The sequence below is a fragment of the Mastigoproctus giganteus genome, chromosome 12 (assembly GCF_048544385.1).
Source record: "Mastigoproctus giganteus isolate SK-2022 chromosome 12, ASM4854438v1, whole genome shotgun sequence".
Taxonomy (NCBI): domain Eukaryota; kingdom Metazoa; phylum Arthropoda; class Arachnida; order Uropygi; family Thelyphonidae; genus Mastigoproctus; species Mastigoproctus giganteus.
This window is the reverse complement of record NC_143586.1, coordinates 113,511,823-113,538,306: the sequence shown is the minus strand read 5'-3', so window position 1 is coordinate 113,538,306 and position 26,484 is coordinate 113,511,823. Positions and strand designations below refer to the sequence as shown.

At 36.0% G+C, this 26,484-nt stretch overlaps 1 protein-coding gene across 2 annotated transcripts in view; it reads right to left on the bottom strand.

Annotated features, from left to right (window-relative positions):
- The window catches only part of Art1 (arginine methyltransferase 1), a 229,299-nt gene that overhangs the window by 116,820 nt on the left and 85,995 nt on the right, over positions 1–26,484 (bottom strand). For both annotated transcript variants that reach the window (XM_090386508.1, XM_090386507.1), the window contains 2 exons: positions 21,285–21,482; positions 12,800–12,955 (listed from right to left, as the gene is read on the bottom strand). In XM_090386508.1, the coding sequence (XP_090242634.1) occupies positions 12,800–12,955; positions 21,285–21,452 (324 nt within the window). In that variant the 5' untranslated portion in view covers positions 21,453–21,482. The remainder of the gene's footprint in view (positions 1–12,799; positions 12,956–21,284; positions 21,483–26,484) is intronic.

The window sequence follows — 26,484 nt, the reverse complement described above, 5'->3', positions numbered from 1 at the left end:
TGTAGATTTTCTTGAGAGTGTACAGAGAAGAGCAGCAAGATTGGTGAGGGAAATGAAGAGATCCTCTTACCAAGAGATGCTTAAGTTCTGCAAATTGCAGTGGCTGGAGACTAGGCACCTGCACAATGCTGATGGGATTCTTCCTCTTGCTCAGAATAATTACCTGAGAGGGCATAAATTCAAATTGAGGAAAGCCAGATGTAGAATAGACGTGCAGAAATTTGGCTTTAGCCAGCGGGTGGTTGGTTGGTGGAACAGACTTCCATCCCTTGTCGTGGAAGTTGATAGCCTAAATAAGTTTAAGGCTCAGCTGGACAGGTATTTCGAACAAACAGAGGGGTGAAGTGGGTTCTTTTTTTTTTTTTTGGCTGATGCTGCATAAGCCTGCTTTCTTGCATCAAATGCCTCTACTAGTGCTTAAAAAAAAAAAAAAATGCCAAACAGCTTCGGAGATATTATGTCTCCTTGTCGAACTCCTTTCTCAATTTTAAATTTCCTACTATCTTTGTCTAGTCTAATAAAGGAGGTAGCACTCTCATATATTTTCTTCAAAATCATAATATATGGGGTATCTATGCCTTGTCTTTCCAGTGCCCGAAACATTGCCTTATACTGTATGGAGTCAAATGCCTTTTCATAATCCACAAATGCCAGGCATAATGGTGTTTTATATTCATTTGCTTTCTCCATTAGCTGTGATATTACGTGAAGGTGATCCATAGTTGAGAATCCTGTCCTAAAGCCAGCTTGCTCTTTCGATTGATTCTCATCAAGTATTCTTTCTAATCTGTTAGTAATGACCCTTGTGAAAAACTTGTAGATGTGGGATAACCAGCTAATTGGTCTATAATTTCCAATTTCTGATTTATCTCCTTTCTTATGCAGCAAAACTATGATTGCATTATTCCACTGCTTAGGCATCACACCTTTTCTAATGCACTTTGTGAAGAGCCTTGCCAGTTTTTGCGTTATGTCTCTTCCTCCCAATTTAAACAGTAACTTCTTCTGCCAGGGCTTTCTGATTCTTCATTTTCTTCAATGCCTGTTCTACCTGATCAGGAAGAATATCGGGTATGTCGTAAGTGTTGCTACTTTGCAATCCATCTTCCCCACTGCTGGCATCATTCCCCTGCTCCTTGTGTAATTCTCTATAGTAGTTTTCTGCTATTTGAATTATGCCTTCTCTGCTGTTTATAAGTACACCATCGCTATTCTTCAGTTTCAGTATCATTTGTCTTTCTGTATTACTGCTCATGGCTGCTGATTTAAATCCTTTGTTTTCCCTTAATGCTTGTTCTACTTTTCTTGTGTTAAATCTTCTTATGTCCTCTCTGAGTCTCTTTCTAATGGCTTTGCATAACTCAGTATACTTAATTTTCTCCCTGTCAGTGTTTTCTTGCTTTTCATTTGTCGTCTTCGGTTCAGCATGACAAGTGTTTCTTGACTAATTTTTTGTTCTTTGGATTTCTTTTTCCTTATAGGTTTCTTGGGCTTTATCACTTTCAGAAAGTTCTAACATTCCTCATCGATATCTTGGTCCTGAACAATCTGTAGAAGCTCAAACTTGTTCTTAAGTTCCAGTACATACTGCTTTTTCTCCTCTTCTGTTATCTCAAAGACCTTTGTATTATTTACTCGAGTCAGTTTTTTTCTTTCCTACATCTATATCAAGTGTATATCTTACCATTCTGTGATCACTTCCAACATTTACCTTATTCAGGACAGTAACATCATTCACAACATATCTTCTGTTAGTGAGGATGAAGTCTATTTCATTAGTAATTAATCCATTTGGACTCTTCTGTGTCCACTTTCTGTTCACCCTTTTCTTGAAAAAAAATGTTCATTACTGATATTCCTTGAGATTCTGCAAATTCCACAAGTCTTTCACCTCTTTCATTTCTTTCACCAATTCCAAAATTTCCAATAGTTCCCCATCCTGTGCTGTTTTGGCTTTTTTCAACCTTAGTATTTAAGTCTCCCATAATGATAGTGTAGCAGGTTTTCTGTTCGTGTAGAAGACTCTATTTCGGTGTACATTTCTACAACCTCTTCATCATCATGGCTCAATGTTGGTGCATAAATCATTATAATTTTTAGCTTGTACCTCTTAGAAATCTTGAGTATTAGTCTTGACATCGGTGTGATATTAGTCATCGGTGTATAGGCTAGTGCAAAAACATCAATTTAAATGCACTAACCTATATGTTAGTCATTCTTCCCGTAACATGAGGCCTTTGCCCCTAAATATTTTATAGTTGCCACAGATATCGATAAATTTAAAATTTAGATAACTGTCTTGAAAATTTGAGATAATTGTGCAGTCAGATATGAAGTTTTCTGAGCAGTGCAGGCCAGCAGCCAGAACAGATCATGGGGTTTTGTCAATGATATACAGGAATTTTGCTAGCTCGGATAAGGAGCTGATTATCCCACTTTACAAGACAATGGTAAAGCTACATCTTGCCTAAAGGTCTGGAGGCCTCATTTTAGGAAGGATGTGGAGCTGCTGGAATGAGTGCAGAGAAGGGCAGCAAAATTGGTGAGGGGAACAAAGCAATGTACTTAGTACCTGCAAGTGATCTGACTGAGATGTTTAAGGCTTTGAATGATTCAGCTGATGGGATTCTTCTTCTTGCTCAGACCACACATGGGGGTGAGGCACAAATTCAAGCTTAGGAAGGATGGTCACAGAATGGATGTGCAGAAGTTTGTCTTGATCCGGTAGGTGGTTGATTGTTGGAGGAAACTGCCATCTGTTGTTGTGGAAGTTGATAGCTTAAATAAATTTAAAGAATCAGAGAAACTTTTGGAGGGACAAATAGGTTAAATGGGAAGTTTTTCTTTTTTTTTTTTTTGCTGATGCTGTATAAGCTTTCTTTCTTTCATCATTTGCTACTGCTAATGCAAATTATGGGCTGCTTATTGTTATCTACCAATATACTTTATGGTAGGATACTGCATTCTGTTTATATGTTGTATCAGTTATTTCACTTTTGCATGAGGGTTATTGTTTCTTTATTGTGACTATAAGATAATTGAAACTGTGCTACACCTGAGTAATTAGCTGTATTGCCCATTTGTTTATATAAATCTATTTAATTTAATTTGTTGTTGCATATTCAATGCTAAATATTTAAACTCCTACTATGTATAGTTAAACGTGATATCAAGTGTCTCCTTTAAACTGCTTGTCAATTCATGTACACTTTGTGTGTGTTAGGCCATTAGTGATTTATGCTTTTCTAAATGGTATTGTCTAGGAAAGGAAGTTAGATGCTATTCTTTAAGATCAAAAATATACCCAGTAACCAAACATATTATACTGTAAATGTAGTAACCAGTCTCCCTCCCCACAAACAGCTATGTTTACTTTTGGTTGTTTCTTGTGTAATTACTAATTAGTGAGGCATTTGATTTTTTTTATCCACTTCTGCCCAAACACTACAAGTGTTACCCACAATCCACACAGTTTAGCAGGCACATGGGGTGGAGGGAGAATCTAAGAGTGAGATACGATTACTTCATGAACCAATGCAGTTTCATTTAGGATAAAATGTTGAAAATATTTGAAAAAGTTGAGCTTTATAATTTCACGAATGGTAATAACATATTATATGAACAAATAATATCTCCTGTAAGTCTTATTATCCAAAAAATATTTATTTCCCAACTACCACACTTCAAATGTTTTGCAATGAAGCAAGCAATAGCAACTGAATGAGAAATTAAATACAATACTACATTTTAATTCATCTTTTGGTTCTTATAACAAAAAAAAAAAAAAAAAAAAAAACCAGATAGCAACACATGATGAAAATATAGTATTTTGATGAATCTAATCATTTCTCTGAAATTTCAGAAATGATTAAATTAAATCAAAACAAAAAATCAAAATTCTTATGTTCAATTTATTTTTAATTATTTTTTACTTGTAACGTAAGATTTTCGATTTTTTTGTTGTAATTGTTGGTATCATACGGAAGTGTTCTACATATTATATTGAGGTTAACTCCTTACCTCAATATTATCAATATTATTTTACAAATATTGATATCAATGTAGAACATACTGAGCATTGCAGGTCTGGTTCATACTATTAAACATATGTTTAGAACCATGCACCAGATCAGCAAATTTTCACTTCTTGAAGCAGTGTTTTTTGCAGATAAATTCATTCTCTGTTATTATTTGAAGATTCATTGATTATAAAACAAAATTCACAGCATCATGGCTAAACGTTTTTGATAAGAAAGGCATTACTCAGAAGTGTGCTTGACAGCACACTTCTGAATATTAAAAAAAAAAAAAAAAAAACACAATTGTAAAGAAAACAATTACTATTCCCAGGCAAAAAAATGACAGTTCTAAAAAGAAAATCATGTTAGTAATCTGCATCTTCATCACGTGTGCGTTGATAGTTTGATCTCTACAATATACTTTAAATAGTATGTTAGATTTAACTTTATGTACAGTATACAGAGAGTGGCCACTTTATTAGGCAACAACACTTACTAATAGTGAGTGAGAGGTAGTCCCTTTCAGCTCTCAGAACAGCCTACATTTGTCATGGAAAAAAGACTAAAGTTGCGGAAATCATGTCCACATTGACTCGATTACTTCTCACAGTTGTTTCTGGGATAAACAGAAATCATGTCAGCAATCCGCATCTTCATCACATGTGCTTGTTAAATAGTATGTTAGATTGAACTGCATGTTTGACTTGATTACTTCAATCAGTTGTAGCTGGTCCCTACTCTGAAGAGTGCTTTTTCCACTTCACCCCACAGATACTCAAAATGGACCAGGACAAGGTGACTGGAGAACACACCACTAAAGTAGGTTTGTTCCTGGAACTAGTTCTTTTAAAATTTTGGCTCTGGCATGGCATATTACTGGAAGAAACAATTTGCAGATCGATACATTGTATCTGTGAAGGGATGCACGGGTTGGAAACAATTTCCAGATAACCTGGAAATCGTCCAAAATGGGCATCCAAATGTTGCTCTACTTGTATCAAAGCTTCCCCCCCCACCTCCTCCCCAATGTGCACCAGAAAAACACTTCCAACTCTATTAACACTGTCATCACCGGCCTGCACACTTGACATCTGGTAGGACAGGCTTGTGGACTCATGCTGCCTCAGCATTTTCTAGTCCTCCCATCATCAGGATGAAACAGCAAGAACCAAAACTCTTCAAAGACAAGGAAATGGTTTTTCCAATCGTTCACTATCCAGTATGGGTATTCCTGAGCCTACTATATGCATACTTTTTTTTTTTTTTTTTTTTTTTTCATGTTGACAGGTGTGGAACTCAGTTCAACTGTCAGCTATTCATAACAAGGTACAAGTCGTACATTCTGAAATGCCTCTTTGGTTATTTGACTAACTTGAATGTCATGCCTGACTGTTGGTGTCTTGCATCAAAGCTGTTTCTGACCATAGGATTGCCACTAGCTGAATATTATTTGATTAATGGCCCAATCTTAGCACACCCGAGAGTCATGTTTAAAAAGGCCAGTAGGGTTGTAGTTTCTGAGATATTCATATTGGCATATCTGGTAACAACCATCTTGCCACATTCAAAGTCACTAAAACTATTCATGTTGCCCACTCTTGCACTAAACTGAACTGAACACAGAAAACATGTATCTGCCAATGACTTTATATTCAATTCAAATGGTACATATGTACCATTGAATATAAAGCACACGGTTTCTGATGCTGTTACTGAATACCAATCCACTGGTACACCTATCATTTTCATGACCACTCAGCGTATTTTAAATGAAAAATACAGTATATAAAGCTAAAAATATTTCACTCTTACTCACTTTACTTTCAGAAAGCGATGTTTTATGAAATAATGGATATTATGTCATAAAGATATGAATGATTTATGAACACATCTCAATTTCATAAATCAATGTCCAGTCAAATTTTCTGTTCTTAAATCAGATGTTCTTAACTGGAAGATCACTTTATTTAGAAAAGGAATATCTTTACAAGATTGGCTGAAAGTGAGTACTTCACAATAAGCTCAATTCATTTGTTTTTTAAGAAATCATTCTGGTTTTGAAAATACTATATGCAACTATTTCTTAATCACTTTCACAAATTTTATCCCAATTAAAGTATAATACATAGCAAGAGGGCGGAAGAGAATAATAAAAAATGACTAACAAAATGTAATTTATAAAATGCTCTATTATACAAAGCAAAATGCCTTTTCAAGTAACTATTTCACCTTTTACACAATCATAATGAAAGCCAGATATGTCTGGTTTCCTTCATCTTCAGCTTTCCTTCATCATCATCATATCATAACGAAATTAATGTTTCAGAATCCATCATTCTACACCACCATAAAAAGATCAACCAATCCTTTTCACGGGAGATCATTAGAATCATAACAGAAAGAATTTTATATTCAATATTATTGTATTCAATATTATAGCTGAATTTTATATTCAGCTATACAATATTGGGCACTATGGCAGATTCTTCAGCTAGGGCAACCAGATTTGTCAACCCTGCTTTAACTGTTACGTTATTTGCAGTTAAAGGGTTTTGCTTCTATCCATTTATCCCACAATGGCAAAGCCTTGGAGGAAAGGTAGGAAAAGTAGCAGAACTCGATTTCAAAACATTTTATGCAGCAAAGGAATTAATAATAACATACAGAGTGAAACCTCTCCATAGCAGACACCACTGGGTAGGAAGAAAGTGTCTACTATAGGGAGGTGTTCACTTTTCCAAGGTCAGAGTACATGGAGTCAGTTTCAATAATTCGGAAAAATTAAATTCACCAAAACTGGTTGTATACCTTAGACTTTTTTATTGTTTATAATCGTACTTTTGTTTCAATTAACTTTCAATAAATAGCAAACTTTTGTCTTGTTTATTATAACCATTTTTTTAAAAAACATCAAAATAAAATTGATGATGATTATAAAACATCAACTATTAGAATGAAGTGAATACAAATTTCTTTGTTTTGTTTAGAGTACTTCATTTTCATTGTGTATAATTAGATCATTCACTAGTTTTATTACAAATTCATTGTTTTTGCTCGTATTGAATTCTTTTAATGTGTTTAGGTAATCAATGCATCAGCATATATTTTTTTTAAATTTGGGGTCACACCGCTGTTCATCTTTTTTCTTCTATGAGTTCTATAATGTTCTTTACTTCAGTGTTGATGCCTTCCACCACCACATTAGTCTACAGAAACATGTTCATCACTGCCCAGGAATTCCTAGTCTCTGTAGCTAGCCATGAAGTACAGATGAATCAGCTGCATCTGCAAAGTCACTATCACACTGACTAACATTCAAATCAAATTCTGCTTTGTGGAAGCAGTTTTTAATTGTGGAGAGGTTCACTGCATTCTATGTTGCACTAATCCAGGTTATAGCTTGTAGTACATCTATACCTCTGCAAAGTTTTTAACAACCTTTTGTTCATCAAATTTTGAAATCACATATTTACGAACCATTTTTCTAAATTTCACCTTAAACTATACACTTATTCCTTGATCAAGGTTGAAAAGCGGGTATGAAGAAAACTGGTAAGAAAAAAACACTGTTTCAAAATTAGACAGCGTAAACTGTGAGTGAGATATGGTACTGTCAAGGAATAAAATAAATTTTCTATTCTGGCAAATCTTTCTTTCAGCATTCTTTTATCCAACTGTACCTGCCATACTCTCATTATCTCCCTAGACATCCAAGCCTTATTGTTTAATTTCCAATGTACATTGAGTTTGCTTTAAAAAATCTTAAAAACAATTTGGTTTCATGGATTTAACAACAAGTATTTTTCAAGTGCCCATCATGCTTGTAAGCAAAAGCACAGTTAGACACTCCTTTGCCAATTTCTCTACAGCACGTTTTCCTCCCCTAAGGCACATCTGGAAGTTTGTTTTATCCAACACAAAACTGTGCAAAAAAAAGACCCCTTTTAGAAGCATTCAATATGTTTTCTGGTGAGTATGCAATAAGTATTGACAGCAGCCTTTTTTCACTCAGCAATGGCTTTCAAATTAACTAGACTCCCCACTCAATGAAAAGTGTAAAGAAATCGAATACCACAACAAATGAAACACTAAAAAGATTATGATGTAATTAAGTCCTTAGGACCAAAACTTAATGTAATTATGGACTCCAAAGGGGAAATTTTAACAGAGGAGAACACAATTAAAGGAAGGTGGAAAGAATACTATGAGCAGCTCTTCTGAGCACCCCTTTTCCTGAACCAGTTCCATGCACAGAGATGACATATTGAATAACGAACTTCCATTCTTTACTTGTTTTTGAAGGACGAAGTCAAAAAAGCCATCAGAGAACTGACATGTGGCCAAGTCACCTGGAATTGATGAAAGCTACAAGTGTGAAGGGCACTACTAGTGTTTTTCATATAATGATTGTAAAAATTTGGGAAACAGGACGGTGGCCATAAGATTGGAAGAAATCAATTTTCATTCCCTTACCAAAAAAAATCTGAAAATTTGCTCAAATTACAGGACTATTAGCCTAATTTCTCACACTAGCACGATTCTTCTTAAAATCATATTAAACAGAATCTTAAGAAAACTTGAAGAAGAAACGCCAGAAGAGCAAGCAGGTTTCAGAAGGGGCAGAGGAACCAGAGATCAGATCTTAAGTCTATGACTGATTATTAAAAAATTCAAAGAATTCAATGTTCCAGTCATTTTGTGATCTATAGATTTTGCAAAAGTATTTGATTGTGTTCAATATGAGAAATGTTGACTAATATGGCTTTTCCAATCACATAATTCAGCTGATTAAGCTACTGTACCAGGAACAGGAAGGAACTGTGAGAACCAACATGGCAAACATTGACTTTTTCACAATAGGCAGGGCTATATTTTGTCACCTCACCTTTTTAATCTTTATGCTGAAGATATCATGCTTGAAGTTTTGGAAGATTTAGAGACTGGCATCAAAATTGGAGGACTGAAGATATACAATATACAACCTTTGTTATGCAGATGATATTGTGCTAATTTGCAATTCTAAATATCATCTTAAAGAAACTCTGAAGAGAGTATGTGAAGCAAGTAAGAAGAAAGGATTTTTTTCCGAACGTGTGTAAAACTAAAATTATGGTGATTGGCGATAACCTCGGTTCCAGTAAAGTGAATGGTTAATGGGCAAGATATCGAAGAAGTTGGTTAATTTGATCACTCAGGGTTAAGAATAAATAAAAATAGTGACTGCTCAAATGATATAAAGAGACAACAGGCAATTGCTAAAATGTTGATCACTGATCTGACAAAATTATGAAGAGATCAAGACCTGCCCCTAAAGACAAAACTGAGAATCATTGATTCATTCATTTTTCCCATTGCCATTTATGGATTTGAAGGATGGAATCTGAAAAGAGTTGACAGGAAGAAAATTCAGGCATTTGAAACGCTGTGTTACAGGTGAATACTGCGTATTTCTTACTTGGATCAAAGAACAAATGACTGGGTATTGAATAAAACTGGCAGGCCTAAGATTCTTTTTCATAGCATCAACAAAAGAAAACAAGTTTTTTGGTCATACACTGATGTTCAAAGAAAGTGCATCACCCCTAAAATTGTAACTGTCTTCCAAATAACTTAAGTATATGGCAATATACTTACAGATTGCATCAGATAAGATTGACACTTGCAGCTGATGATGTAACATTGCATCAGCTGTTACTTTCAGCTGTATAAGCACGTTCTGCAAGCATTGCAGTCATTCCTTGACTGTGTCAGGATGGCAAGTTACATGCAGTTGACACCATGAAGAAAGAGTGCTATTGTTGCTTTATGCAAGGAAGGATGTTCTTCCCGTCGTACTGCTTGTAATCAGTCTTGTAACCTTGTAATCAGTCGATAGTGAGTAGATTTCTTTTCAAACTCAAGAATACTGGTTCTGCTGATAGGGAAAAAAAAAAAAAAAAAAAGGAATCAGACGCAAACGAGTCTATGCCAAAACAGGACTGTGTTTTGAAGCAGTTTTGCCTTAAAAACCATAAAGCTTCTTCGTCTAAGCTAAAAAGAGAATGGGAAGAACATACAGGAGTGGTAGCAGGTGCAACAGTCCGAAGATGCCTCTTCAAGAATGGATTTGTAGCTCATTGTCTCCCCCCCCACACACAAAAAATGAAAAAGACCCGATTGATTTGGTGTAAGGAGCATGTTAAATGTACCCCCAAGCAGTCCAAGAAATGCACCCCCATATCATTTGGGGAAGGGGGGGCATTTCGTATTGCAGAGTAGGTCACCTGCAGTTTGTAAATGGTTCCATAAATGCCAATCGATACCTGGCTATATTGGAAGGCAAATTGCTGCCAACCATTAGACCATTTCAACCTGCCAAGCAACTGCATCTTTCAGGAAGACTCTACTCCTTGTCATCGGGCGAAAAGTGTAAGTAGGCACTTCTGTAGTTATTTTAGTTTCATTTCAACAGTAATGTGTTTACATTTGTTACAGGTGGAAAAAATGGGTGGAAGAACGGTCCATTACAACTCTTAGCTTACCAGGAAACAGCCCAGACCTTAATCCTATAGAGAACTGTTGGCATCACGTGGAATCTGCAGTTGCCAGAAAGAAACAAAAGACCATCCGTGGAAGCCTTAAATCATGTTTGGAACCACAAACCATCAGTTGATTATCTTCAGAAATTGATCCTGTCACTGCCTCGACCGTGTTCTGCTGTCTTCAGGGCCAGAGGCGGTTCAACTAAATATTAGTTTGCACCTGGTGAACTTTTCATTTTGTTTTCCATTTAAAATGATAAACTAAAGCAAATTGAGAGCTTCTGATAACATTTTAGGGTTGATAGTAGTGTTTACAAAAACTGTTGTATAAAGGTTGCAAATTTTCATTTTGGAATATTTTGAGAGCACTTGTCAAATATTACTTAGCTTTGCCTTAACTATTAATAAATATCTTTTGTTTATATTTCTATTTGTGATGCTAGTCATTAATGTAATATAAAGGGTTATAATAAAGGTTATAGCAAAAAAAGAGTTAGAAATGTGAAATTCCTAGGTGATGCACATTCTATGAACACCACTGTATAGTAAGAAGGAAAAACTTTCTCTTGAAGTATATAATGGAAGGAAAAATCAAGGGGAAGAGGTGCAGAGGAAGACCTGCTGGAAGGATGGGTTCAGTGAATTTCTGGGCATAACACATTTGCAATGCCACTCATAGAGCACATGATCGATGCAGTTGGAGGAATTTGTTGGTGGCCATGACATCTCCTCATGGAGCTATGTGACTGGAAGAGAGAGAGAGAGAGACTACCCACAAATTGCTTTGAAGAAAATACTGTGATGTCCATGGAACTTACCTAACCGGCCATTAGGCCCTTTAAAGTCAATGATGCCAATTTCTTTAGCAATTTCGAAAGCTTTGGTTTAAATCATGAGAATGCTTTGACTGCATACCTGACTAAACCACTCAAATGCCAGTTTATCCACCAAAGCACCTTTGCCATGAGAAAATGTTTATAGTTGCTTGTACATACTGTAAAGCAATTGTAAATTCTTGCCTGAGCCTGGAACTGCACAGAATTTCATGGTCATCCAGAATCTGTCCACTTGAAATTTACTACAGTACTATAACAACCACACATACGCTCTGAGGGAAAAAAACTGAGCCATACAGAGTTGATAGATAGATGGTAGTGCCATATATGCAAGTTGGTTTTACACTTTGAAGATCTAGACATACTATGTGTTTAGTGGTGATAGTCTACGGAGCAGTTTCAATCAAAGTGACAGATTAAGTTTGACTGACAGTTTTATTAATATAGCATGCATTTGTAGAGGACTCTAATGAAAATGAATTACAGTCCATTTGTAGGGTGTTAATTTTTTTTAAAGAAATTTATTGCACAGTACTGTATTCTCACATTCACACTAAAACTCAGGTTTGCAATTTTGCTACCTTGCTAAGCGATGTGCAGGCCAGTCGAACTGTTTCAGATACTCAAAATAAGTTTGTAAATTCTATATTAGCAGTGAGCGTAATAACAACATGTTCTGCAATCTACTCCGTAAGTAATCCGCGGCTATCGAAAGTCTAATTATTGTTTTGTAATGACTTTGATTGCCTCTTCATTGCTTAAAGAATGACCTATGAAAGTGTGTGTGTGTGTGTGTGTGTGTGTGTGTGTGTGTGTGTGTGTGTGTGTGTGTGTGTGTGTGTGTGTGTGTGTGTGTGCACGCACGCGTGTGCCACCAGCAATAAAAGTGTTCATCCATAATATTATCCTTGAAAAAAATGTAAGTGTCTGCTGCAAGTAGGTCGAAAAATCAAAAGGGACAGCTATCCAAGCGTCCACATCTGTACTAGAGAGTTTCTGCTTTGGAGAGGTTGTAATACTTATGGCTGGAACCCAAGCCTGAGTGGACACCCCACCAGGGGTGCCCACTTTAGAGAGGAACCTGTAGTTTCCTTCCTTACACCATTACAATGTAGTTCAGATTTAAAGGAGTAACAAACTGCATGTAACAGAAGAGAAAAAGTCACACATTAATGTACTAGCAATTTATGAATAACAATGAAAGCATAATTTCCTCCCTAATAAAACTGAAGGAATTGCTCTTCTTATGCCATTTAAAAACAAACACATTTGATACTATTTAAAAATAAATAAGACTTCATTCATTACACATGGGTGAGGAACCATTTGCTATAAAGTTCTTAAATAATGCAAAAAGACATTTCTGAAAATAATCAGATGCAAAACATATAAGTAAACATGATATATTCAATTACACCCTTACCCCAATAACTTTAGAAGCTCCTGCTTTTGCAGCAAACATGCATAAGATTCCTGTACCACATCCGATGTCAAGAACTACTTTTCCTCTGAATAGATGTTTGTTGTGATACATGGAATTCCTATATGTTAAAGTACGCACTTCATCTTTTAGCATTTCCTAAATAAAAATAAAATTAAATTAAAATAAAAAATGACAAAAAATTTCAATAAATACGTAGAATATTGGATTTCAGGCCGAAGATCGACCATTTTTTTTATTTTTAAGATAAAAAAATAAATATTGCTGTAAAAAAGGAAACAAAATCTAAGGTAAGGAAGGCACAGAATTCAAATCCTTGTATTATATACAATGCCGTACTATTAATATCCAGTGACCCTCTGATAACAGTTGGTCAGGTCTTACCTAAGAACTACAGATATGCTCGCAGGCCTTCAAGTAGTATGCCCGTAAATGCAAGATAACACGATCGATGGAATTAATAGATTTCTAGGAGAATAATTACTGGGTGCCAAATGAGCCAATGGCCTGTCTGTACTTTATTGTTCAAGGTTTAGGCCTAAATGGTTGTCAGATGGACTAATGAGACATGTGGCAGAGAAGAAAAATGCATGGGATACATACAAATTAATGGGTGACATGGAAGCCTATGATAGATATAAGTTGGTCTGTAACCAAGTCACAAAGGAGATTAGGCAGGCAAAGGCAGACTACGAAAAATCCTTGGCAAAGGATGCAAAGAAAAACAGAAAGGAGTTCTTTACATACTTGAACTCGAGAAGGAAAGGGATGAATCAAATTGGTCCACTGGATATTGATGGTTCAACAGTTGAGGATCCTGCTCAGGTGGCTAACAATCTAAACGAGTATTTTGCATCTACATTCACGCATGAGGAGTTATTCAGGAAGGAGAATGATGTAGGTAAAGTAAACATTGGCAGTGAGCTGGATGATTTTGTAATAACTGAGAGGAAAGTGGAGGAGAGATTGTTGAGGATAAACATAAAAAAGGCACCTGGGGTGGATGGGATCTATCCAGTTATATTAAAGGAGGCAGCAAAGGAAGTATGCAAACCCCTAGCCATAATTATGAGAGCTTCTTTGGACTCAGGGGAGGTACCCATAGACTGGAGACGTGCAAATGTAACCCCAATTCACAAAGGAGGATCAAAGGCTGACACAAGTAATTATAGACCTGTTAGTTTAACTTCTGTTCCAGGTAAATTAATGGAGGCACTGGTTAAAGAAGGACTGCAGAATCATCTAGACAAGAATTCAGTTATAGCTCAGACGCAGCATAGTTTTGTTAAGGGCAGGTTTTGCCTGACCAATTTGATTGGATACTATGATGTAGTCACAAAAGAACTGGATGCAGGGAATAACTTTGATATTATATATTTGGATCTTAGAAAGGCTTTTGATACTGTTGCACATGGAAGACTGCTGCACAAATTGGAGCAGTGTGGCATTGGAGGCAAATTGCTGCTATGGATAAGGGGATGGTTGAGTGGCAGAAGACAGAGAGTGGTAATCAATGGACACTGCTCAACGTGGACTAATGTTATTAGTGGAGTTCCTCAAGGTTCAGTGTTGGGTCCATTGTTGTTTTCGGTGTTTATGAATGATATTGATGATGGGATATCAAGTTTAATGTCTAAGTTTGCAGATGATACAAAGGTTGGCAGGGTCGTTAAGGACACTACTGACGCTATGCTGCTGCAACAGGATCTGGAAAGGTTGAACAGATGGGCTGAGAGGTGGCAAATGAAGTTTAACATTGACAAATGTAAAGTACTACATATGGGTAACAGTAACCCCAGAGCAATGTATCAACTCTGCGGTACTACACTGACAGTGGTGGAGAATGAAAAGGACCTGGGGGTAATTGTGCAGGCAGATATGAAGTTCTCTGAGCAGTGCAGACGAGCTGCAAGAGTAGCTCATGGTGTCTTGTCAATGATATACAGGAATTTTTCTAGCAGGGATAAGGAGGTGATTATTCCCTTGTATAAGGCAATGGTTAGGCCACATCTTGAGTACTGTATACAGGTCTGGAGGCCTCATTTCAAGAAGGATGTAGAGCTGCTGGAACGGGTACAGAGAAGGGCAACAAGATTAGTAAATGGAACAAAGGGTTGCTCTTACGAAGAAAGGCTTAAGTTTTGCAAATTACAGAGTCTGGAGACTAGGCACCGGCGAGGTGATCTGATAGAGGTGTATAAGGCTTTGAATGGTTTGAGCATGCTCAATGCCAATGGGATTCTTCATCTTTCTCAGAATAATCACCTCAGAGGGCATAAATTCAAATTGAGGAAGGACGGATGTCGGATAGATGTGCGGAAATTTGCCTTTGGCCAGCGGGTGGTTGGTTGGTGGAACCGACTTCCATCACTTGTTGTTGAAGTTGATAGCCTAAACAAATTTAAAGCTCAACTGGACAGGTATTTCGAACGAACGGAGGGGTGAAATAGGAGAGGGTTTTTTTTTTTTTTTTTGGCTGATGCTGAATAAGCTTGCTTTCTTGCATCATATGCCTCTACTAATGCTAATGCTAATGCTAATTTGCTTACAACACAATAACTTTAACAAAGTAATCAATATGGAATCAAATTTCCATTAGCTATCAGCTAGAGAAGTTGGAACAACTACCATAAATAGTCTTTTGTTCAAAAACCATTCAATATTATGTGGTTATACAGAATGTATGTGGTAGTCATAGTTATACATAACTAAGAATTATTTTTATTAACACTTTTTATTATTTTTAAGATAAAAAAATAAATATTGCTGTAAAAAAGGAAACAAAATCTAAGGTAAGGAAGACAAGAATTCAAATCCTTGTATTATATACAATGCCGTACTATTAATATCCAGTGACCCTCTGATAACAGTTGGTCAGGTCTTACCTAAGAACTACAGATATGCTCGCAGGCCTTCAAGTAGTATGCCCGTAAATGCAAGATAACACGATCGATGGAATTAATAGATTTCTAGGAGAATAATTACTGGGTGCCAAATGAGCCAATGGCCTGTCTGTACCATTGCAATGGCACTGAAGGTCCCTAGGTTGAAAATTGATGGCATGATGTTGAAAATGGAAGAGGACTGGTGCTGAAACTATCATGAAACAACCCAGAAAATCCAAAGCTGACAGAACGAAACAAGTAGCAGCCTGCTGAAAATCATCTGCTTGGATTGCAGGTCGACGTTGTCGCAACACACAGAGCCACAGTGAGATGTTGAGATAATGTCAGTACAGCGGGCAGTACACTGCATATTAGGGGTTTACCATGGTCGTGCAGCTTTCCAACAGCCACCAATCAACCTGACTAATGCCAGACACCATCTTGACTGGTATAAGGCCCACGATTCTTGGACTGTAGACCAATGAAAAGCTGTCTTTGGAGTGAAAAGTCATAGTACATGGTCTTCCAATCTGACAATTATGTCTGGGTGTGGTGGATGCATGGAGAAAGTCACCTGTCAGACTATCATCCTGACAACGATGTTTGGGAGAATCAGCATAATGGTCTGGGGCTGTTTATCGTGGTTTGGCATGGGACAGTTGGTTGCTTTGGAAAAAAACATAAATGCTAAGGTCTATCTACACATCCTGGACAATAATTCAGCATTAGCATTAGTAGAGACATATGATGCAAGAAAGCAAGCTTATACAGCATCAGCCAAAAAAAAAAAAAAAAAAAAATCCTTTCCATCTAGTCACTCCAAAAATTTGTCCAGTTCTTCCTTGAAATTATTTAAGCTATCAACTTCCACAATAACAGATGGTAGTTTGGTCCAGCAATCAACCACCTGATGGCAAATTTCCATAAGTGATTTGATTGTACAGTGAACCAATCATAGAGGTGGGGGGGTCCAATGTATATACATAAATGTAAAAAAAAAAGTGCTACTGAACTGTAAAGGTAAACAATACCAGATTTATTTTTACTAACACTATTATGTTTAATTTTGTAACTAAGAACTGTGTTAAGTGAATCCCCTGCTTCGCCATTCAACAATATTGCCTACAGTCTATAATCGTGTTTGTCAATAAAGAATAATGCATGAAACCTACTGCCATTACCTTATGAGGTAATGGCAGTAGGTTTCATGCATCATTGCCTTCTGTCATGCATGACAGAAAAAAGTCAGTAACTGCATATAAAAAAAAAAAAAAAGCTCTGTTGAAGAATAAAAACGGTTTGGCAACGAACACAGAAGAAACCAGGCTGATGCTTATCGGAATGAACAGCAGCCTGGAAAACAAGATGCAGGGTACTTCAGAGACTGCTGGAATTCATTGCGGTACAAATAAACACATGGGTTGTGTTAGGGTAGCTAAGAATAGGAACAGGTGCATGTACACCAATGCTAGGAATTTGGTAAATAAATTTGATGAATTTGAGGTATTGCTCAAAACATCAAAGGCAGATATTGGCAGATATCAGAGATGCATTCCTACATTCCTTATATCTGTGACACACAGATATAAGGATTGCAGAACTGGAATTTGGGGAGTACAATGTGTACAGAAAGGATAGTCAGAATAGGAAGGGAGAAGGGGTTATGCTATTAGTTAAGAAACGCAAAATACAAGGAAGTGAAGCCAGTCGACATCGCTGGACAATGCAGTGTTGAGTCAGTATTGGGAGATCAAAATTGAGAGTAGGAGCTATAGGCCTAATGACTCTGATGAGTATAAAAGTAACTGTACAGAGAAATAGAGTGGGCCAGTAAATCAGAGAGTCTTATTATGGGGGATTTTAATTTCCCAGATATTGACTGGAATTTGTGGAATGGTCACTCATACACTAGCAAGGCTTTTGTGGCTTTATTAGATGACTGTTTTCTACATCAGCATGTTCGGGAGGCAACTAGAGGGAGTAATACTCTTGATCTCATGATCAGTAGTGATTCTTCATGCATTAAGAATCTGCAGATAAAGGAACCACTAGGTGGCAGTAATCACAGTGTGGTCAAGTGGGATTTACTCAAAAAGGTAACTACCATCAGGGGTTTTTGCTTTCGTAAAGGCGACTACCATGGTCTGAGACAGTATTTAAATTCTATACAGTGGCACCAACTGATGAGGTTACCAACAGCAAATTCAAAATGGGAAGCATTCAAAGAATTTCTCTTGGAAGCTACTAGGCTTTACATACCAACTAAGAAATATTCTTCAAGGTTTAGGCTTAAATGGATGTAAAATGAACTAACGAGACATATGGTAGAGAAGAAAAATGCATGGGATACATATAAATTAATGGGTGACATGGAAGCGTATGATAGATATAAGCTGGTCTCTAACCAAGTCACAAAGGAGATTAGGCAGGCAAAGGCAGATTATGAGAAATCCTTGGCAAAGGATGCAAAGAAAAACAGAAAACAGTTCTTTACCAACTCTTTGTACTGATCTCGAACCAAGTCACAAAGGAGATTAGGCAGGCAAAGGCAGATTACGAGAAATCCTTAGCACAGGTTGCAAAGAAAATCAGAAAAGAGTTCTTTACCTGTGTAAACTCTAGAAGGAAAGGGATGAATCGCATTGGTCCACTGGATATTGATGGTTCAACTGTTAATGATCCTGCTCAGGTGGCTAACAAACTAGAGTATTTTACGTCTACATTCACACATGAGGAGTTATTCAGGAAGAGGAATGCCAGAGGTGAAGTAAACTCTGGCTGTGAGCTAGATGATTTGTAATAACTGAGGGGAAAGTGGAGGAGAAACTGAGGATAAACATAAAAAAGGCACCCAGGGTGGATGGGATCTATCCAGTTATATTAAAGGAGGCAGCAAAGTAAGCAAGCAAACCCTTAGCCATAGGGCGCCTCCGTAGCCAGGTGGGAAGGAGCAGCAGTGCGTACCACTCGCTTCTTGATTAGACCGGGGTTCGAGCCCGTCACCACCAAATACGGAGGATGCGGAAAGGTCAGGGAATGACGACCGCATATCCCAGAGCAATATGGCCTTAGTTGCTAATGCTCCAAAAAAACAAAAAAAAAAAAAAAAACAAATAACAACCAAATTTCATACAAACTGGGATACTGCTCTTCAGTATGTGACTATATTTCCTGAATGCAATCCATCCAAAATTATTCTTCTCTTGACTTCCAGCCATTTATCATTACTACATCTAATAACTTGTCCCAGATAAGTATATGACTCCACCTTTTCAATTACTGCTCCTTCAATCATTATGTCCCTTTCTGAGGCATACTTGTTCATCATTTGTTTTAGCCATATTCATCTTTAGTCTAAAATCCTTACTAACTCTGCATAACCGATTAAGATTTTCCTCTAATTCTTTGGAATCGTGGCTTATGACCACAGTGTCATCTGTGGTCATAAGCCACAGATGACAACTTTGGAGATATTGTGTCTCCTTGTCGAAATCCTTTCTCAACTTTAAATTTGATACTGTCTTTGTCTAGTCTAATAAAGGAGGTAGTATTCTCATATTTTCTTCAAAATCATAATATATGGGGTATCTATGCCTTGTCTTTCCAGTACCCAAAACATTGCCTTATGCTGTATGGAGTCAAATGCCAGGCATAATGGTGTTTTATATTCATTTGCTTTCTCTATGAGCTGTGATATTATTATTACATCCGTAATAATAATATCACAGCTGATATAATGTGAAGGTGATCCATAGTTAAGAATCCTATCCTAAAGCCAGTTTGGGCTTTCAGTTGGTTCTCATTAAGTATTCTTTCTAATCTGTTAGTAATGACCCTTGTGAACAACTTGTGGATGTGGGATAACAGGTTAATTAGCCTATACTTTCCAATTTATCTCCTTTCTTATGCAGCAAAATTATGATTGCATTATTCAACTCTTTGGCATCACACCTTTTCTAATGCATATTGTGAAAGAGTCTTACCAGTTTTTGTGTCATGTGTCTTCCTCCCAATTTTAACAACTGTACAGTAACTTCATCTTCCCTTGGGGCTTTCTGATTTTTCATTTTCTTCAACACGTGTTCTACCTCATCAGGAAGGATATCAGGTATGTTGTAAGTGTTGCTAATTTGCGATCCATTTTCCCCACTGCTGGCATCATTCGCTCGTTCCTTGTATAATTCTTTATAGTAGTCTTCTGCTATTTGAATTATGCCTTCTCTGCTATTTATAAGTGCACCATCGCTATTCTTCAGTTTCAGTATCATTTGTCTTTCTGTATTACTGCTCATGGCTGCTGATTTAAATCCTTTGTTTTCCCTTAATGCTTGTTCTACTTTTCTTGTGTTAAATCTTCTTATGTCCTCTCTGAGTCACTTTCTAATGGCTTTGCATAATTCAGTATACTCGATTTTCTACTTGTCAGTGTTTTTCTTGCTCTTCATTTGTCATGTTCAGTTCATCACTACAAGTGTTTCTTGACTAATTTTTTCTTCTTTGGATTTCTTTTTATCTATAGGTTTCTTGGGCTTTATCACTTTCAGAAAGTTGTATTCCCATCGATATCTTGGTCCTGAGCAGGCTGCAGAAGCTCAAACTTGTTCTTAAGTTCCAGTACATACTGGTTTTTCTCCTCTTCTATTATTTACTTGAGTCAGTTTTTTCCTTTCTTTTCTTACATCTATATCGAGTGTGCATCTTACCATTCTGTGATCACTTCCAACATTTACCTTGTTCAGGATGGTAATATCATTAACAATATTTTCTGTTAGTGAGGATGAAGTCGATTTCATTAATTGTTAATCCATTTGGGTTAACAATTAATTTGTTATTAATCCAAGTCCACTTTCTGTTCACCCTGTTCTTGAAAAAAGTGTTCATTACGGACATTCCTTGAGAAAAAAAATCTTAGGGTTCTTACTTATCAATAACTATCAGATGAAAACGAGACCAAGGCATGGATTTCATGTAGGATTGAATTTTTATACATTCAAAGCAAAACATGCTCAATATAATTAAAAGGCACAATTTTTTCCCGTAATCAAGTGAAATAATTCAATAAACACACGCGCACACACTGAAAAACACTAATTTTGAAAATTTATACGAGGGTTTTAGAACCTAAATATTAATTTAAAACACAGGAAAATTTTGGATCAAGAAACATTAAATAGAGATTCTGATACACAGAAACTAAGGTTAGCGTGACTTTGAGGAGTCAGTAAGAGAATGTGTCTAGAAGGGATCACTTGCAGTACACGAGGAGTGAAAAGCAACTCCTATTTTTAGCGATGTGATACTCTATCACCACTAAAACTTTAAAGGCTATACTGAAAAATTCTAATTTGATTTTGAACCAATTCAAAAACAGATCATAAAAAAAACATGTTTAGCTTTGAGAGGTCTATTGCCTTTGAAGCAAAACATGTTTATTTTGCTTCAAATATATAATTAAAATATAATTTTTTTCATGGGCAAACGAAATTGTTTAATAAAACAGACACCTTGAACTAATCTGACCAAAGTCAAGGCAGTAATATGTTGAAAGCATGAAATAAGGTTATAAATCTTTTTTTACTTACCTCATGGATGCCAAAGTGAGCATATGAATCAAAATAGTAATCTTTGGATGTCATTTCTTCTGGTCTATAAGTTGTAAGTCCATTCATCTCTTTCTGGCATCTCCAACAGTATTTGCCGAGCTTTGATCCTTCAGCTGAGTAGCCAGACTCACCTCCAATCATATTCATGTTAGCAATATTTCCTTCTGTTGTAGAAACCTATAATATAACAATTGTAGTGAACTGTCAAGTAAAATAAAAAGTGTGACATCAGCAATGTGTGTGTGTGTGGGGGGAAGAGAGAGAGAGAGAGAGATAGAGTAATCTCTAAGATAAAAATAATATTTAAAAATATATTTCTTATACTTAAGAAATAAAAATAAAATTTTTTACACCAAAAAACAGGACAGCAGAATAATCTACAGACATCTGGTGGCACTTCTCAGTTTAAATTTTATTTAGAAGCCTAGTGATTATGTAAATCAGCGATTCCAAACCTTTGTGACCTGCGGAGCCCTTTTTAGAATCAACTTCTATGGAGGAGCCCCTGTGCCGGAGCCACTATGCTGGTGCTCCGCTCCGCCTCATTGTCTGTCCATTTCGTACTACAATAATTTTGAAGCTAATGGCAGCAAAATGACTGGACGTCGTCTGATAGAGAACGCGCAAAATTCAACTTAGCAAATTTTTATTCAGAATGCAATTTCTAGTTTTCTAATTCTTTAATTTCATTCAATTTTTAGCTATTTTATTTTCCTGGAGTGGCCGCGGAGCCCCTGGGAAGTGTGAGCGGAGCCCTCAGGGCTCTGCGGAGCACAGGTTGGGAACCACTGATGTAAATAAAATTGATTTATCTGCTAGGAAAATTCAAATAATCTATTACTATTGGATAAAAAAAAAAAAAAAAAAAATTTAGGCTGATTATTCAGAATAGTTCTTTAATAGCATGTAAGTGGTGCTTTTTGAAAGTTCTTGTACACACAAGTGTGTGCTAACAAAGTTCACATGCTATTTTATACAAAATACCAATGCATGCCCACAGAAGATATCTATTACATCAAGTGTACAGCTGCAGTAAGTTTGACCACACTGGCAGGGTGGCTCTTACTGAAATTTCTATTTTCTACTTTTCAAAAATCAATATTAAAGCACTCCTCCCACTGCAGCTAAGCAATTTCAACTTTCCTCAAAAGTATAAAGAATTATTCTCATATGCCTGAATTTAATGGTTTACAACAAACTCTTATTCATAAAAATTATGAATGGCACCATGTAGGCCAAAATTTATATACAGCTGTGACAATATTTGCTTGAAGAAAAATTACTAGACAATTAAAAAAAATTGCTACCTGTAGACTACCAACAGCCTACAAGCTGGACTGCCCATCATGAAATCATTCAATATAAGTAAAGTGAGAAGAGATGAGGGAGAAGATGAAAGGTTATATTACTAACAGTAAATTAGTGGAAACTTTCTAAAGGTATCCAAGTTTATCCTCAAGTGAAGTAAAATGAAACTGAGGGTGCATCCTGCTGCAAAATAACTAAAAAAATTGGAGGAATAATTAACAAAACCACATAATCCTACTGCAAAGAAATAACACTATTTTAAGGACATATTCACTATAACAAAAATATTTCTAAGTTCCAGCCAACCTCCCTCATCAGTAGTGCTTTGTAAATTCAATTTAAACAAAACACTTTTTGGGGAAATTTGATATAAATAATTATAATCAAAGTCCACCTATGGCTAAACTGAGTGGTGTACAACAAACAAAAAAATTTTTTTTTCACAAAGTTATGACTGCCACTGTGTTGCCTAAATTGTAGATATGGTTATGGGAGTATTTGCTTGAAGAAAAATATGGAAGTTCTAAAAAAATATAGCATGGATTCAAAATTATGCCCTTTATAATTTCCAAATTTTTTTTGAATGAATGATATGCTACAGAATCACACTCGGTAAACAAATTCAACTTGGTACTAGTTGAATCTGCACAATTTCACTGCAAAGTTAAATTCCCATATTAATCAGGATAAAACGTTGCAAGACAAAAAAGCAAAAATTGTATATATGTGAAATGTAACAATAAGTTGCATCTACCATATCAAAATTTGAATGTGTAGTAAGCAAAATGTCGTATCAATTTATAATCTCTGAAAAAGCATTTTCCATTTTATTAATTCATTTGATTTTAGAATAAATATTTAAATAATGCAGAAATTACGTTTTACATGCTGCTGTATAAAAGCACAGCAGAATTTATTTAAACTAATAATAATTTTTTAATGTTTCAAAAAAGTTGAATGCTACCACAACAAAGTATTGCACTTGGGAAAGAGAAATTTTTTCTCTCCCATTAAGGGAGAAGAATTAGATGAGAAAGATTTCGAGATATGTTCCCATATAGTTTGTTGTAAGTAAACTGTATTTTGCTGTATTCATACAGAGTAAGATTTGGATTATCCTAAATAGTTGAATATTGAGTTTTACTAATTTGGACTCTTCTCCCACAATAATTTAATTTTAAACACTATGGCATGTATAAAAAATTACATTCATATTTTTAATACAGGTTTAACATATGTCCAGAATAATGCTTTCAGTCAATATATACAAAATACTCAATATATACGCGCGCGCATGGGCCGTCGACTTACAACCGGCCGCACTTGCGACCACAAAAAAAAAAAAAAAAAAAAACAATACTAAATAAATGAATAAATTAATATTATATCAGGAAGTCACTACTGAGGACACCCATAACCCAGGTGAGGAGGCACTTCGATGATGGGAGGCTTGAAGACATCACCAGGCACATACACTCAGTCGCTCTATCTCACATACACTCAGTCACTTTCAAGCATCTGTTGCGTGTGGTGTATTAATTAAAATTCTACTGAAATACCCATAAAATTTGTAATAAAAGGAAAATGCCTTTATCTACATATACATCAGCTAAGAAGTCAAGGAAAACTACTGATTTAGAGTGCAAAATGAAAGTTATCCAGCAGTATGAAGGCGGAAAAAAAGAATACGATAGCACGTGATTTGAAGTTATCACATTCCACGGTGTCGGCGATACTTAAGGACAAAGAAAGAATTTGGGAAGCTGTGAAAGGTTCAGCACCTATTAAGTCTACAATTTTAACCAAACAACGACAGGAACCCCATCCATGAAATGGAGAAATTGTTGTTTATGTGGATGGAAGATTTAATACAAAAAAATACAACAATGTGCCTTCACAGTGCAAGCGAAGGCTAGAAGTTTGTTTCGGAGTTGAAAATCAAGCGTCAGAGACGATTATGGAGAAGATTTTCAGGCTAGTACTGGGTGGTTTAAGTGTTTTAAAAAAAAGATTTGCTTTGCATAGTGTACATATCACAGGAGAAGCAAGAAGTGCAGCTGAAGATGGTGCCAAAAAATTTGTTGATAGTTTCGACTCTTTAATCAAAGAAGAAAGAGGTTATCTACCGGAACAAATATTCAACATAGATGAAATTGGCTTGCAATGGAAACGCATGCCTAATCATACGTACATACACCAAGAAGCAAAAAGGATGCCAGTATTCAAAGCTTTTAAGGATTGGTTAGATTTGTTGCTTGGTGGGAATGCCACAGGTTTTAAGCTGAAGCCTTTTCTCATTTATCATTCAGAAAACCTTCATGCATTTAAGCACATCAACAAGCACACACTGCCCATTTACCACCGTTCAAACCCTAAAGCTTGGATGACTCAAGCACTGTTTGAAGACTAGTTCATGAACTGTTTCATTCACCAGAATTGTGAATATTGTGCAGAGAGAGGTATCCCTTTCAAGATTTTATTGGTTATGGACAATGCCCCTGGACATCCCCCCCCCTCATCTGGACGACCTTCATCATGATGTTAGAGTGGTTTTTATGCCACCTAACACAACTGCTCTTATTCAACCCATGGATCAGGGTGCTATTTCAGCATTCAAGGCTCACTATCTCAGAACGACATTCGCACAAGCCATCAAAGCGATAGATTCTGATGCTGATTTATCTTTGCGAGACTTTTGGAAGCAGTACAACATTCTTCAGTGTATCAAGAATATTTCGACCGCATGGGAATGTAACAAAGAACTGTATGTCGGGAATTTGGAAAAGGCGTCTAAAATACTACATTTGAAGGAACTGAAAAAGGAGGAGCTGGAAGTGATTACAGAAAAAATAGTTAAACTTTCCAAAAATCTTAAATTAGAATGTGAAATAGAAGACGTAGAGGAGTTGCTAGATTGTGAGACAAAAGAACTTTCGAATGAAGAGTTGATTGAATTGGAAGCACAGAGTGGCACAAGAAAAAGCGAGAGAGGAAGAAGAGGAGCCAGAAAAGAAATTCACTGCAAAGGGTTTACCAGATTCTTTTTCACAACTGAATAAAGCTCTTGCCAGTTCCGAAGGGATCAACACTAAAGTCGAATGATTTACAAAAGTTGAACGCATCATTCAAGATGCTGTGCATTGCTATCATGAGATAGATGAAGGGGGAAAAAAAAAAAGAAACAAACTGTTCAAACAAAGTTCAGCATGTTCCTCGTCAAGAAAACATCTCCTACCTCAACTCAGGAACATGACCCTGACGATCCATAACCCAGCATAAGCAAAGATTAATTGATTCTGTAAATTTCATTTGTATTAATTTTTACATTAATTTTAGATTGTATTTTTGTGTTTACAGTACAATATGTACAGTATTATTTTTCACACATTATGTACAATATAATTATAGATTATAGTTTTGTATTTTTATAAACAGTGTGAATAATAAACCAATTAAAATGTAGAGAACGTTTGAATTTAACCTCATAAAGAGAGATAGCCTAGGCGTAGAAACGAAGGTATGTACAGTATCGCTAAGTAAAAGATAAAAACATTACTGCATTTAATATGAAAAATAAAAGATGATAAAAATTTAAAAGATTAAAAAAATAAATTATAAAGATAATAAAAATTTAAAAGATTAAAAAAATAAATTATAAAGATAATAAAAATTTAAAAGATTATAAAAAGATTAGAAAGGTTAAAAAATACTGTTAATAAATATATGGCCGACATACGATCAGATCGACTTGCGACCTGTCAGTCAGAACAGAAGTCGGTCTTAAGTCAACGACCAACTGTATAAGTAAATAAAACCTAAGTAGAAAAACATTTTGCTATTATATTAATTCATTGATTTTAAAATAAATGGT